Genomic DNA, 17,569 nt, shown 5'->3' on the forward strand with positions numbered 1-17,569 from the left:
TTTGATCAGATTTTACTTAGAAAAAGAGAGAACTATATGTGTACTTGTCACTGTAAATTTACTTGATTAGGGTCTAATTGTGGCTTCAATGTCATTAAAGAACAATTCTTATATAATTAGTAAATTATCCTCTGCTGATGTCACGAAACTGTACTTTCAGTAGATAGTTTAGAATAACTCTTTGTACTGGATCACACAATAAAACTTTGTATGCACGCAATATAGGATTGCCTGTACCAAGAAAACATAGATAAATGGATGCTCCACAACATACATCCACTTCAATGGCTATGAGGGATTGAAGTAAATCATGTCTTTCTCCTGCATCAAGATTTCTTTTAGTAGGTGAATCCGACTGAGAGTTGTTCCTCAGAGTAAATTCTCAGCACCCATTTGTTTCTCATCCGCTGGAACACAGCCATCACCTTGAGTGCGACCAAACAAGTTCAGAAGCACTCTGCAATCAACTTTTCGGCCGGGAGTAGAAACCACTTTCACATCTCGTGCAGATACACCCTCCCACGACCTCAAGCTATTACCACGCACGTCCAATGTTACGGGGGATAGCCAAACACACACGCACCCCTATTGTCGGTGCCCCAGTTACATAATATGTACACATCTGTACATCCTCCATGCAACATCATCCCTCAGAGGAGAAGTGGGGGGGGGGGGGGAGTGGAGGGGATGAAGCCACGATGGCTTGGAGGGGCGTTATCTCTTCTTCATGAGCTATCTTGCGTGCACTTCAAGTGTCCATAAATCAATTTTTTAGCCCCGGCACTAGATGTCTTGCACTACATCCTACGTGACGCCCGGAGACACAGAGTGTTCCTCAAGCATGAGAAATAGACCAGGAATAAGTGGAAAAGACACAACTATAGTTACAAGCCCCTCAATAAAGGTGAAACATACAAGACATTAGTCACAGGAGATAGATAGATAGATAGATAGATAGATAGATAGATAGATAGATAGATAGATAGATAGATAGATAGATAGATAGAGATTTTTAGATATAGAGAGAAGCAGACTGACAAATAGAATAACAGAGGAGAGAAAGATTGTGTTGAAAAGGAGACATTAATCAGAGATAATGTGATAAAGGAAAGAAATAAGGGAAGAAAATGTGATAAGAAAACAAAAACAAAACAAAAGATATAGCATACAAAAATGTATATAACCATGCAGAAATAGAGAGACAAAAGACATAAAGAACATCAGAGAGAGAGAGAGAGAGAGAGAGAGAGAGAAGACTACAGATATACAGACAGAGAGACAGGCAGACGGATAATAAGGAGAGATTAGGGTGTAAGATACAATTAGATTGAAAGGGGATATATACTGTAAATGGGCAGAGATAAAAAGGGGGAAATCGGAAGAAAAATACAGTATGACCAGTGAAAAGTGATGTGAAATCAATATGGAAGAAAGAAAAAGTGACCATAGAGTGAAAGAAAAAGTCACAAAGATGTGGCTACCTCAAGAGAGAAAGTATGAGAACAAGAGAGGAGGCAAAGAGAGTGTGATAGATTACAAAGAAGAGAAAAGAGAGTAGTGAGAATGAAACATGAACGAAGAGAATATCATTTTCAATGGGTGAAATGTAAGAAGAGAAATTTAAGAAAGCCAGGATCAGTGACATCAGTAATGATCACCCACATGTCTTGTCATATCTGTGACATTAACCCCCTTGGCACCAGAACTTCACAACACCATCAATGTCATGCACAAACAGTTCAGTAATGATGATTATGGACTTAATGACTGATTACAATGACTGCTGGAAGACAAGTAGAGTACGGAGAATACCCACAGATATTGCAATAGAGGAAACTAAGAAAAACACAATGGACAGGTTAGCATAATTTATTCACAGAATAAGCAAGATGTGACCGACATGCTATTATAAAAGGAAAGTTGGATTTGGTCTGTTGTTTCCTATTCCAGTTGAGATTATAACCCTCTACACAGTGCTACCATGGTACCCAAATTACAACCTTCTTTAAAGTTCAAAGGATGTACAAACAATGAGAACTAGCAATGTGTACAATAACCTCAAACTGCACATGAATTTGGTTGGGAGAAGGTTTATGTACTTTTCTTGCATTTTCCTTATGTGTTTGCATTGGTATTCCAAGGCATTTGAAAAAAAAAATGCCCTCAGACGAAGAAGTCTCAATCGTAAATGAAAATGCTGCAGTTATATGCACGAACTGAACATGAAGGGGACATTTTGTGATACCTGGAATTGAGAGGGGGCATTGAGGAAAATTGAGACAGGAAATTTGCTCAGGAGAAGGGTAAAAAATCCTCCAAGGACTGAGTAGGGGGGAGTAATATATTGTCCTCATTGATGACTCACTGAAATAAATCAGGGTTTAAACTCGAATGTCTACAGACCACCAGACATGGAATGGGGCAAGGGTTATGAATGATTTTCTGCCTGTTTATCTTATCTTCTGCTTGATGTGTACAATTTGAACTGCGGCCCCTCACTCTAACTTGCCAAACAAGGGTATGCATGGTTGATATGATAAAAGAAAGGCCCACTTTGAAAAAAAAAATACATTGGACCAGACCAGAGGTTCCTTATAATCTGCCCATCTGGTCACGCTCTGTCCATGACTGTTAAGCATCCAACGCAAGAGAATACCAAGAACTGAAGTGTGATAAAATATCCTCCCATAAAAGAGAGATGAAGACATAACATCTTTATCAAGGAGGGGGAAGAGGAGGAGGAGGAGGAGGAGGAGGAGGAGGAGGAGGAGGAGGAGGAGGAGGAAAGGACATTTGGTTACTCACAGCAACACTTGAAGCACTTGATGTGGAAGAAGTCATCCTGAACCCTCAGCACCTCTCCTTTGCATGCCTTGTTGCACCCCCGACAGAGAACTCGCTTCTTCTTCTCATCTGAAAAAGCGACAGAGACAGGAACATTTATGACACTCTGGGGTGACATGGGAGTTCTTTCTGAAAGCCACGGCATGGACTCATTTGTGGAAAATTCATTAGAATGACAAAGAGGATTGACTTTATTCTGCATGGGGATATGATGCATATTTTGCATCTCCTCAAACATTTGATGCTAGTGATAAGTGTTCAGTGTAAAATTTGGTAGCCTACGGGACGCACTCAGATGTTACATGGCTACCTTGGCACCTCAAGTTCATGATGTTAAAAAAATCAATTCAGTTATACTTAATTCCTATCAAACAAAAGTAATACATGGCAAAAAGCACATATTTGTCAATTCATATTGTTAAGAAATTTGAACAAAGTCAGAAAGTATAATACAAAATATATAAGTAGTACATTGAGTTGAGTAGTGCAATCAAAGTACATTGAAATTGTACCATTGGCATGGCCATATCTTCCTGTAACTTCACTTTAGCCATTTCATATTCAGACCATGACATTAAGAGGGAGGCTAGAAAGAAATTGCATTCTGATCTGTTAAATGAGAGCGTAAAATTTACTTTCATAATTTCATTTTATATCTTTTAGTTTTACTTTTCATAGATCAATTTGGTGCATTCACCATTAAGTCTCAGCAAACCAGTGCTTCAGTAACTAGATCATGGTGACCCAGCATCCTGTAACCACTTCTTGAGAATCACAGAGTTCATTCATCTGTGCATCCCACACATGGCACTTCCAGGAACTGGCATTCCCAAAACTCCCACCCACCTTTTCTCAGATTATCCTCAGGCACAACTCCTGCCCCCAACAAATGATTTGTACATGACCTGTATGCTTACAAGATGAGTGAACAGATGGTACAGAGGATATTGGCAGTTTATGGACTAATTTGCTGGCTTTCATAGAAACAGGATTTTTCCTCCCCGGTCGGATATATTACGATAACTGGAGGGCGTTGACAGGGTGGTAACGGGAGAGCATCACTCCCACGCTGGTTGGATACCGCATCTTTCAATCCATACATCCATTCCTCTGTACTGGGGATGTTAATCAAGGGATGCCCAGTGAGGTAGTGTCCAACGAGTGTGTGTGGGGGGGGGGGGGGAGATTTGGGGCAGTTAAGACCTGGTTACAAAATATTATGCGTGCTAAGGGGAAAGGAACTCTCCTGCATCCTCAATTGTACTCTTCACTCCCAAGTTAAGTGTCTTTCCTTTCTTCCGACTCTCTCTCTCTCTCTCTCTCTCTAAGCTGGGATTGTCTTGGAACACAGATTTTCCATTAGTGGTGCGCAACAGCAACACATTCATTGTGCATGGCTGAATTTAGAATTACTGGAAGGAATCAGTCATAAAATATACTCCCAAGTCATAATCGGTTAACTACTGCAAAATTTGTTTGCAGTAGTTGATTCTTTATATAGTTTTCTGTGTATGTACATATATTTTTTTCTTTGCACGTTCACCAGTATGATGATAGTTTGTGTTTTCATGTATGTTTAGTTCCCCATTTTTTTTTTCTGTGTGTGTATTCATACGATGTTATATGTAATGTAATCTGTCATTTATCTGTTGTCAAGATGTGTTTATGAATGTGTGACAAAACCAATTTTCATGCCATGTTTTTATACAGAATTTGGACAAATAAAGAAATGAGATAAAATGAAATGAAATGACAGCACACGTTTTTCCCACAGTGAGAAATGCCTATGCTACAGAATGAATTTATGATACAGATGAAGGCAAGTTAGACATCTCACTTGAAACATTAATTCTCCTAAGCCTAGGGCTTCCCAACCTTGCAGACGTGATGAATGCGAGTGAGCCTCGCATTAATAAATGCTATCCCCATCAAGATGAAGGCAAAGGCATCCCAGTTGGGATTTCGGCGGTTGCCATGGCAGCGGAGGAAAGCTGACCCACAGCAACAAACAACACTCTGCCTTTCCTTCCTCTGTGTTTAGTCTGGCAACCTTACGCTGCACACTCAGCTTGCCGAGCGATCGTGCGCAACTCTTTTCGAGCAATGCGGATGACACAGAAAAGAAAACTGGATATATTCCTTGGTAGCTGCATCTGTCAAACAAAGTCTGTCGTCGTGATCAAAGCGTAACCCCAGTATCAGAAATGATGAAAGACATGAATTGGTCTTTATGAGATATGACAAACGCAAAATAACGGGCATTAATGCAACAACCTCACCTCAAAAAAGGAGAAACTATAAAGGATTTGACAGTAAGATTGTAAATTATGATATCATGTGCATGCATGCCTAGTGGGTACTCATAAAAGGATGCTTCATATATGAAAATGAGTAATACTTCATGTCCTTGTTCACTTCTTGTTCCATTGGTACTGTGGCTGTGGGTAAAAAAGGGAGAGGCTTCAAGGGACTAAATCTAACAATGTAAGTCTTTGAATAATTAAAAAAAATAACACCTCTCGGTAAAGGTCATCTGTGAAATATACTAGCATTTTCTTTCCTTTTTAAATTAATGTGGCACAAACAACTCATTGAATAAACATCTTGTGGCAGCTCCCCCGAGACTTGTTTACGCAAGCAGTGAAAATAGCCCTGATGCAGACATAAACACAGAGGATGGGGGAGAGACAATAATTACATGAAGATAACCAGGAGCGCAAACTAATATTTACAGAGAAATGTGAGCTGGTATGCTACCATCATCCCCCATACAGTCAATCAGGCCACTAATGGATGTAGACTTAACTCTCTCCATTAAGCATTGCCGCCACTTCCCTCAATGGCGGTGCAGGTCGGGCATGAGTAATATTTTTCATCCATGAGAACAAAAACAGGCAGTGGATAAACACTGCAGATACTGTAATAAAAAAAAAAGACAATTCATTTATGGAAGCAGCAACAAAATCTTGATTATTATTTTTGAAGTGACTGCCTTTTCTTTGAACATGCAAGTGCACAGTTGCTCCTTTTTTTTTCACTTCTTTTTTTTTTCAGACTGAACCAAAGCAGAAGCCAGGCTACTGTTGAAATATCCAAGCATTCATGGGTTCCATAAATACAATTCAAAATCATTCTCCTTAGTCCCATCCATGAAAACTCCTGTTAGAGATTTCTTTGCAATGTAGCAGCTAATTCTTTCATGTCATCTTGCAAAAGCAAATAACATTTCCGAAACAGGCAACTCACGCAAACTTTTCTTCAAACTTCATCTGTCATGTAATAATGCAGCATTTGATATTCCTGACTTAGTTTCTTAAATTTCTTACTCTCTTTAAAATCACACCCTAGAAACTTTGAACTGCAAAGTAGAATTACTTCTGTCTTGCTTTCACTCTCTTGAGGACCTATCAAATGGGGAATCAAAGGTCATTCAATGAGTGACTACCACTACAGCTGGTGTTAAATGACACCCGACTCGGTGAAGCGTGTCAGGAAGTTGTTGCATTACACAGAGTGCATCGAATGTAGCTGACCGGCACGTCGTCTGATTTCCAACGCCCGGCCAGCTGCATTCTGCAAAGAGGTCTTTGTGAAACATGAGAGATAGCGCTGGCTTCAGAAAGCATGGCTCTCTGAGGTTCCGCCCCCTCCCCCTTTTTTGTGACCCTGGAATAGGAGACATACCTTTACCGCCTTAAAAGCCCCCCTTTTTGGGTGTCCTGTGGCATGTCCATATAGAAAGAGATTCGCACGCAAAGTACAAATGTGTCCTGAGAGATTCCTCAGCAACACAGGGCATTTTTTTTCTCCTTTTTTTTTGAGGGTTTGTGCAGATGCTTTTAGCACCTCTTTCTTATTTTTCAAATGCAGAAATTTAGAGAAGTCTTCCATTTCTACCTTAGATGTGAAAGAATTATTTCCTTATCCAATCTCTCTGTCACTCTCTCTCTCCATATATATTAAACATATAAATCGAGGCTCGACACTTTTTTTTTTCTCCGGTGGGCTGCTCTGGCCAGTGAAATCTTTACATTTTAAATTTGGGTGGTCCGAAATAAAAGGAACATAACAATCCATTTTAGAAGCTTAGTTGCCCGATTAGGACACCAAATGATAGCCTTTTGGGGAAATTCGGTGGCCCGAAATCAATCTTTAAGTGGCCTTGGGCCACCGAACCATCTTTAATGTTGAGCCCTGTGTACATTATAATAAACATACATTTAACTGTCTGATGCTCTTTGACCCCAAATGTGAAAATGTAACTTTCAATATTTTGGGAGCATGTAACAATAATTGTTCAGAATTGACCAATTCTGCTTAAATGCCTAACCTCCCATATGCCTCACCTCTACTAAACTACAATGCTTGTTTTCTAAAAATTGTATAGATATCGTGGTTGCCTGCTTTTTCACGCTTTCTGTATGAGGCTTTTTAATATCAAGTAAGATGAATTACAATGATCGAATATCATTGAATCACTTAGATTCATGAAAATTACAAAATTTCAAATGCTGAAACTATTTGAAATCATTATGCTTTTGTGGTGACACGTCAAAAATACATTGCAGCAAACATTATATTTATGCCCTTTATCAAATGACAAGATAATGTGATAAACATAAAAACTAGCTTTTCATGTAATGTAAGCTGTGAGCTAAACATGTTTGTCAATTGGATCAATTCATGCACATTGCGTTATAGCCTACATATATCGATTTTGGGCAATCAAACCCAGCTACATGTCACCTAATTGATGTCCAAATTACAGGGACATGGCACTCATTACAGCTGATACTCTGCATGATAGGTCTTGATTAGCACACACAGTGATGGTTAATTGCTTTTACCGCAAACAGAGCAGGTGTAATACACATATTGTTCAGAGTCACCGTCTAGAGAACTAGTTCTTTGGGCTGACTAATGCGTATGATGAATTGCCACATGCTTGTACAACATGCTTGCTTGTGAATTAGATCTATCATCGCCACGGCAACTCAACAGTTCTGGAGCAATTGCAGTGTAAATTCTGTTCTCCTGCAACAATTTTTATGATATTGCATGTTCGTATTTTTTAAAAAACCTATTCATACCTATGAATATTGCCTCCCCCTCAACCCGTTGAGGACGGGATGCTTTGCTACACGTGTACAACATGCATTTCCCGTAGACTAGCCTTTCAGAGTGCCTGCTCTCACTAAATTAATTTCTACACTCCTTGTTGCTATGATAGGTAAGGATATGACAGACTTCCTAGATGCCAAGAACAACCATTGCTTATCAGAAGGCATATTCATGAACTTGAAAAAAAAAAAGAAGGAAGCTTAAAATGTATTGAAGAAACTGCTCTATTCTGGTGGCATTTGTACCATGACTAGGTCTTATCAAAATGAATTAGAGAGCCCGGGATCTGAAGATACAAACAAATAGCTGGTGCTAGCCTTAATCCAGGGCATGCACACGAAAAGCTATTTTGACACATCTAATCACCAATGTACAAAAACATGGATTGCTCACGACAATACAAGATGAAAATTGATGCAATAGTAATATTGCCTCTCCTGAGCGCATCTTCTCATTTTGCATGACGGCTTCAGTTTTGCATTTCATAATGTTTACAATTTCAGCTCATGTAATGAATGCTGATGTACAAAGATATTTCTCTTGTATTCCTTGAACATGATCAGTGCATTTTTTTTTTTTTGGCCAAACTTTGTGTAAATACAGGCATATCCCTGTTCGTACACGTGTAACTCTGCTGCAAGTGAACTGAACATGTCCTTTGCAAGATTCTGTAACAATACATGACCTTGTTTCAGTAAACAAGTGTATGTTGGCGGCTGTTTGGCTATGAATTCCCAGGCTGGGATCTATAAACAATGTGTGCTGTTATAACAGAATTGAATGTCACCCTTGCAGGTATAACGAAATGTCAATGACATTGAAAAACATGAGTGAACACATTACACAGGCCGTTTCGAACCGCAAATCGCGTGAGTACGTTTCAAGGCAGCCCCTGTTAATGCACTTCAATTTTTCCTGATGCAGCAAAGCCACCAGTGTGTGCAATTTCCATTACTACAAGTATGTTGACGAGAGCAAGACTGCACATGAATTAGGATAATGGTGGGGAGAGAACATTGGGTATGAGACTTTTTTCCAAAAAAAGAAAATGCACAGTAAAAGGAGGTTAAGACATGATAAGTATCGTGCTAAGGCGGAAGAGAAGATGCATATTGTTGCAGCCGAATCAATACAGTCTCGTCCCGAACCCTTCCGCCACATTGCTCTCCAAAATGATGAGATCGATGGTGGACACTCGTTGTGCTTTCTGCAGCGAGTCAAGGCCATCGGGTGAAATAATATTGCGTGGGGGGTAATTGATTGCTGTTTATAATCTTCGCAATTACTGTGCGTCCCATATATGACAATTACTTTCCTGGCAAGTGGGGAAAAAACAACATTGTTTTAACACTGCCCAGACTCTATCAGACGTTGGATCATCATCTGTTTTTTCAGAACCTTAACAAGCTTTCCCTGAAACATTTGTATCATGTGGACTATAACAAGGATGTGAACAATGCAAATAAAGTCATAGAGATGAAGATGGTCATCCCTCCCCCCCCCCCACCAGAAAGCCAAGTAGATAAGAGGGATATTTTAGAGATCGAGAGAACAAGCAGAAACAGGATGATGAACGAGAAATGGAATGAGAATTACAGACTTTTAAATGTAATTACCCCTTTCACTGCTCACTATCCAAAACTGATACTGACTTTAAATAAACTTGGTTGCCAATGAGAGAGACAAAGAGTTTAGGAAGACAAGAGCTGGTAGAGAATATCTCAAACAAAACAACAAAATTAGCAGAAAATTCTATGTAATGGAAAGAGATGGAAACACTGTTTTTATATCTCTCTCATGCCAAAATTTATGTTTCCATGGACGTAATTATTTTGACCCAATTAACTGCCTGTTTTCATAGATGACACATGGCGCTGATGATGACGGAGAACACACAGTGAAGTAATACTAGTCTTCTGAATCAATGCATCTTTGACAGGATATCACATCCATCAGACAAAAATGCCAAACAACATACCATAAGACCATCTTACATTCACTAACTTTTCTCTTCTTTTTTTTTTCTCACACCCTGTTGCACATGTCGGTTAATTGACAGATACAGCTGAGTAGGTTAACCAGTTGAGGACGGACTGATTTTGCTACAACATGCATTTTCCACAGACACTTGCCCAAGTCTACTCTGGACTCGACCTTCAGGGGTTAAAAATCTACATAGACATATTGCATACATGGGCTCAAAACTTTGTAACAACCTTCCAATCTACTTCTATTATTATTATTATTATTATTATTATAATTATTATTATTACATGCTCATATTAGGTTATCATAATTTGATATGCAGAGGTCTGAGTATTCCCAGATGCTGATGATCGCCAATGAAATTAATTTGTATTCATAACCTGACATTTTTTTTTCCATGTAACGCTTGGGTCAATGGTGCCTACTTATTTCTTCCAAGATGAGCAAGGTATAGGATGCCAGATGATTGAAATTACACGATGTCGCGAGCCAGTGGAGGGTTCAAAGTCTGCATTGTATACAATGGGATGTTGTTTCAGCTCCTGGTGCTGTCATGGCAACCAACGAAACATGCCCAGCAATTCATCATGCAACCTTGCCAGGTCCAACTCATTTGTCAATTTCTTGCCAGACATCGGCTAGTCCTCCTTGAATCACCCAGCACTTGTAAAACCAGCCTTTGGCTCCCACTGCTATACTGCCAATCAAGCTATTGACCCAGTAACCTTTTACCCTTATGCATTTTCATTTGATACTTGTTCTACATGACTCACGCACTTGTCAAAGGTGTTGCCAAACAGAGCAAGCAAAGCCAGTTTCTACACATCTACATAAGATGACTATATTGGAGTCAATCAAGTGACTGTTGGTCATTCTGCTCCATAACTTAACCCACTGAGGACGGGCTGATTTTGATGTAACACAAGTTTCCCATAGACACCTGCCAAAGTATACTCGGGACTAGTCTTCAACAGGTTAAAAGAATTGAATCAAATCTACAAATACATTAGAAATAATAAACACACTCTCAATGACTTTTCCTATTAGTATGTCTATTGGTCTGTTAGAACAAGAGCCACCTGGAAATCCACCTGTTTTATATAGCATCCATGACACACAAGTACAACAGCAATTATACAAAGTCAACTCAATCTCCACTTATTTAAAATGACACAAACATTCAAGAGGAGTTTTCAATTGGCCTTTTCTTCTAGTCTATAAAAACCAGACCCACATGTTAAATCTACATGTCCATACCAGTGCAATGAAACTTGTAGTCTTCAAAGAGATTTTTGTTATGTTTTGTTTTGTTTTCAATTTAATTTTTTTTTTTGGTTCAATTAAATTCAAAGTTTATTTCATTTTTCGACATGACAGATATATTTCACCTTCTTTGAAAACAGAGAATAGATATATGAGATATACTCAACATATTTCCATCCATTTTTGTCTCCCATTTTTCAAAATCCAAACCCATAAAACCCACAGAAAAAGATAAAGAAATGAAAGAAACAAGCAAATGCTCCTTTGCTAATTGGAGTTTTTAATTGGCCTTGTCTTCTAGTCTACAAATACCAGACCCACATGTTAAATCTACATGTCAACACTAGTGCAATAAAACTTATAGTCTTCAATGAGATTTTTGTTTTGTTATGTTTTCAATTTAATATTTCTTCAATTCAATTTCAAAGTTTATTTCATTTTTCAACAAAACAGATATATTTCACTTCCTTTGATAGCAGAGAATAGATATACAAAGTATGGAATATACTCAACATATTTCCAGCCATTTCTGTCTCCAATTTTTCCAAATTCCAGACCCACCTGTGAAATCCACCTGTTTCACATAGTATCCATTCCACACCAGCGCACCATGTAACACATTCTTCGAACAAGCCACTGTCGCCATCGCACCTGCCTTCTCTCCACCGTCCGTTAATTCCAAAGTAACCTTCCCGAAGATCCCGCCAAAGCCCCGCAGCTTCCAAACCACCGAGCAGAATGGAGCAAAACGACCGTGCCGGCCGGCAAATAAAGACGACACTATCTACTGGTGATCGTGTGCACAGCCTGTGCCGCACATGGGCAATTTGGCATGCAGTACCGGGCGAATCCACCACTAATTTGCAAGATTCGTGATTGGGCTTTGCGAGCACACATTTAGTTAGGCATACATGTAGAGTGCTACAACCACCTTGTGTATGTGTGTGTGTCTGTGTCTGTGTCTGTATGGGTGTGTGGTGTGTGCGTATATTTTTATGTGTGTTCCTGTATGTCTGGGTGTGTGAGTGTGTGTGTGTGTGTGTGTATGCCTTTTGTGAGTATAAAGTGTCTGTGGGTGTCTTGCTGTGTATCTGTGTGAGAACAAAGTATAAGAATGTGAGCATAGAATTGCTTTTTTAAGTGTGCAAGTCGAATAGAATGTGGACTTACTGTCCCACCCCCTTCAAAACTACCCAAAGTTTGATAGTTTTTTTCCTTGCGCCTCCCACGTAAGCAAGCATTGACATTTTAGAATGCAAACTGAAGTGCCTTCACTATTTATATCTCACCCAAAATTGAATCTTGCTGTGTTTTCTACCCATGTAGATTGCAGAAAGCATCCTAAAATATGATATGTCAATATTTATACTTCACTCGGAGGTGATTTTTCATTATAATCATCTGTTCTTTTCCATTCTCTTTTCATATGTGGCATCCAAGCCATCAAATATGCATCAAACACACAAGCACTTGCATGAACAAATCTAGAGTCAGAACAATATGAGAAAAACCTATTCTGTGAGAGTTTGTATATCTACTTCGATATATTTGTAAGCCACGGGCGCTGGTAGCCGAGGATAAAAGGTGTCATTTTGACAAACAATCAATTATTCACACAGACAAAAATATGACTAAAACACACACATACCCACACACACAACACACATGGGTACTCCTCCCCCCCCCCCCCATGTTTGTTAACCAGGTCTTAACAAATGCAAGAAAATCATATATAATGGCACCTGTCATTGTTGGTCCATGATTAAAAGAGTATTGAATACATCTTTGGACAACTTGGTGTGTTTTTTTCTCCCTCTTGGATCTGACTTTGCTAAAAGGTGGAAGTTTTGAGCTTCTATGGAAGACAATATGAATGCTAGCAAAGAGTTAAAGGGATTTTAAACATGTTTTGATGACATTTCAAGATAAGGAGGTATAGTATAACGACAAAATTCTAGTATGTGAGTAGTTTTTATTGACTGTATCCTATAAATCTACCTATGACCTACAAATACCATACAATCGTTCACAACAAAATTGTTGTAAGGAAACATCTTGCGGATGTAAACCTACAGCATTAGACAAATCTAAGAATGTACAATGAATAGATGCCTAGTTATGTAAAAGTATGTATGATTTTTCTTCTTCAAGTAATTAATTTTACTTTAAATCATGACATCAGAACTTTTTTTGTGAACAATATTTTACACTATCGGCATTAAATGGTCATACATCACCACCAGATATCTAAGTTTTCTTTTTTAACTCTGCTATAGTTACTTTCACTCTTTTCTTGTTTGCTTCGACGTGGTAGCTTTACAATGATCTGTGCTGTTCAATTTCAACAACCTCAACAACATTACTCCTTATGAAGACCAGGGCCCTATTTCATAAAAGATGTTATGATAGCAACTCTTGCTGGAATGGCAACTTCCAATAGCAACAGCCAATCAGAAAGTAGAATTCTTGTCGTCACCATGACAATTGTCATCCCAGCAAGAGTTGCTATCATATCAACTCTTTATGAAATGGGGCCCAGGGGAGCATTTCATGAAGCATTTTGTCCAACAAATTTTTCAGATAAATTTGCTCTCACCCAATCATAGACAAGGATTTCAGTAACTTTTAACAGTTTGTCAGAAAAAAGAAATATATCTGAGAAAACACTTCATGAAATGCCCCCCTGGAGAGAAAAGTACATGGGGACAGTGTCAATGAGGTAGTCAGCAACCAGAGAGAAGAGAGTGAGAAGACAACCCTTTCTGTGTCACGCACTTTGAACGGTGGGTATGATGTTATGGGGTTTTCTACACCAACCTGCACTAAACGGGTTAAGGGATATACCTGGGTGGAGGAGGAGGAGGATCTGCAGGGGGTCAATTGATGACTTTATCTGAGGACATCCAATATCCTCCACTCCAAGTCCTGTTTTGTCTCCGCTAAGCTCCACCAGTATAAACATGGCTTTAGCGGTCGGCCTTTAGCAATTACGTTCCTTCCGCACAAGGTGTGTGACCATTTCTCATCCGGAGGAAGAGATAAAGCCTATATGCGCACCAATAATAGGAGTCCATGGTCAGTGGAGGTGATGCGTTTTAAATCGGTGGATTTGATGTCAGCCAAGATGGAGGAGTGGGTTTACATTGCTGATATCATGATATCACCAGATTCATGCTCAAAATGCACTTTGTGACTGAAATACTGCTAGGCAACAGTGTGGATAATAGTGTCACTGATGCCCCAATATGCCACTAATTGCATTAATAAATGTAGTAAGTATGATATGAATAATACTAGTAGTAATATTGCTAGTGCTTTTCATTACAGTAGTAGTAGTAGTAGTAGTAGTAGTAGTAGTAGTAGTAGTGTTAGTGGTATTAGTAGTAGGAGTAGTAGTACTACTACTATTACTATGTCTACCCTACCACTACTATTACTACTACTACTCTGACTACAACTACTACTACTACTACTACTACTACTACTACTACTACTACTACTACTATTACAGTGTACTACAACTTTTGCTATAGTGCTGCTATTACTTCTACTACTGCTATTACTTCTACTACTACTACTACTTCTACTACTACTACTTCTACTACTACTACTACTACTTCTACTACTACTACTTCTACTACTACTACTACTACTACTACTACTACTACTACTACTGCTCCTATTGCTATTGCTCCTCCTCCTCCTCTATTACTACTTCTACTACTACCACTATTCCTACTACTCCTACTATCACAACCATTAACATTGTCTCATTGTTACAGTTAATACACGACCACTACAACAGCCTGCTACCGGAGTCACCTTCTGCCAGCAGGAATCTCCATGTAATGACAAGAGTCTAACTACAGGGCATCGCTGCTCCCCTCCGGGCATTGACACCCAAAATTGAATGTTGTGATAGATCTACCACATGCTTGTCACTTTAAGTGGCCATGAGTTCATTCCTGTAAGACATCCTTCTCATCATCTTCCGCTCTCCCCCCCCCCCCCCCCCCCCAAACATTGTGAAAATTATTTCCTTGTAGATGTAAAAGTGTCAGCAAACAACATAAAAGCTTATACAAGTCTCTCTCCCTTTCTCTCTCTCTCTCTCTTCATATACAATGTATCTCTACATATACCATCTATTTGATCTATCTCTTAATCTTCCTATTCATATGATTCAATTCAATTCAAATGGTATTAAAGATGACATTATATCATCAACACTTCAATTTTTATGTAATATGGAACATAAGATCTTAGACAATCATTGACCACATATAGGCATAATGATATAGATATAAATTGAAATTATAATGAACAATACACAGTACGTAAATAGATTGGAGCAATCCACTGTCTTTGAAATACATCATGCATATCTTTATATTTTTTCTCTCTCTCCTATTTTCTTCCTTTTTTTCTTGCAAGTCTATCTCCCCCCCCCCCACCCTCTCATATGGATTTCTATCAAGGAATCGTCGTAATGCTGTAAAACATTCACCAGTGCAGTGAGAAACATTTTCCTTCACACCTTCCAATAAGGTGGCCACGCATCCGTCAATTCATCACATTCCAGAAGCGCTAGACTGCCTGATCCGACAAGCTTACAGATGTAGGATGAGCATCAGTGGATCAGAAAGGTAGATGGAAGTTAAGCATGGTCCAATTAAAAGTCAGCAAAGTCTCCCTTCGCTCTCCTATTCTCAATCTGTATCTTTCTACCCTTTTCTTTATCCACACTGTATCTATGCTGTTAGCTATCTCCTCCTTGCTCATCTATTTCCTTTTTTTTTTCTCAAAATGCTTCATTTTGCTCTACTTAAATAACTACATTTTGCACAAAACATATATGCAACAAAATAGATATTCCTCCTCTTTCAATCTATCTTTCTCTCTTATAAAAACAAATATATTCTTCCACTCTTTCTCAGTTTGCTTTTATTATAATTATTATTATTATTATTATTATTATTATTATTATTATTATCATCATCATCATCATTAATATTCATTTAGCATTTCAGAGATCTCTAAATAGGCAAACATACACACAAAAAGAAAAATACTCAGCATGACAAATAAAATAAATCACAATACAGCAACAAGGCTTTTACAACTGACTTTAAAACCCAACCCCATCCCTCCAACAAAAACAAAGAAAAACATTTCTTTCTTATTGTTTACTTTATATAAATATGCACACATCAATTCTTCCATTCATCACTGCAAATTTGAGAAAAAGGAATGCATGATTTGAAGGGTCCACATTCAACAAGCATTGTCATTTCAGTGAGTCCCTCCATTTTGACAAGTATAATGCATATTGTTTACTTCAGGTTAATTACTTCAACAGTCTAGTACTAATAACAATGTATCGTCATGATAAGGCTTCAATGATTGTTGTTTACTCTGTTCAATTCACATTGTCTAGTTTACATCATTTCTCTGTCACAACAGAAAGTGAAATGTATGTTATTTATCTTCATCGAAAAATGGAAATACATTTAAATCTAATTGAAATAATTCATTGTTAAGACACAGAAAATGCAAAAAGAGTGAAGCTGAAAGTTGAAGTTTCCATTGTTTGCAAAAACAATTCTGGATATGGATCCCGGCACATTGCATCATATGAAGCATTACCAAATTGCAACCTTTACACCTACAACACTATGTCATGAGTTGTCACGTCTCTCTCATAAACCCCTCCCCTATCCTCCAATCATCACGTCCACGAAGAAATGACAGCACTCTCCCCATGTTTACACCACACCCACAGGCCTGCTTCCAACGCACTCACTCTTCTTTCGAAATTGTCCAATCGTGTCACGACTCGGCTCCGGATTCTGATGTGCGTCCACAAAATGTCAGGGTGTGGGAGGATTGCGTGGACTAACTAATGCTCTCAGCAAACTACAGTGGAGTGCAAATGAGGGCAGGGGACATTAATCCTTCATGTACACCCCTGCAGCTACCTATAACTTGTCACATTATCTTCTTGGCATTTACAAATGTACTTAGGCCCTCCCCCCCCCCCAAAAAAAAAGGCAACAACAATGCCAAAAATACAGAAAAACCACAAGAGTATAATAGAAGTTAAGGCAAAAAAAAACCCAAAACAAAACAAAACAAAACAAAACACAGAGTTGAAATGATACAATGGTCCTCGATGAAGACCAACACAATATCACAAGGAATTCTAGGATTTATTATAATTCCTTTTTACCTACAGTGTTAGTCTTTCAAGGGACATTTGTTGGTACTCTGGAAGGGCTAAGCTACGAGTGCAGACCTGAGGACTGTACCTGTATGGAAATCTTGGGATATTTGTAACATTCTTTGAAGGTATGAA

General features: G+C 38.6%; 1 protein-coding gene across 1 annotated transcript in view; it reads right to left on the bottom strand.

Moving 5' to 3' along the window:
- The window catches only part of LOC140242151 (actin-binding LIM protein 1-like), a 220,595-nt gene that overhangs the window by 93,861 nt on the left and 109,165 nt on the right, over positions 1–17,569 (bottom strand). Inside the window, exon 2 of the mRNA XM_072321916.1 lies at positions 2,806–2,913. Within this exon, the coding sequence (XP_072178017.1) occupies positions 2,806–2,913 (108 nt within the window). The remainder of the gene's footprint in view (positions 1–2,805; positions 2,914–17,569) is intronic.

Source organism: Diadema setosum, chromosome 18, assembly GCF_964275005.1.
Source record: "Diadema setosum chromosome 18, eeDiaSeto1, whole genome shotgun sequence".
Lineage (NCBI taxonomy): Eukaryota > Metazoa > Echinodermata > Echinoidea > Diadematoida > Diadematidae > Diadema > Diadema setosum.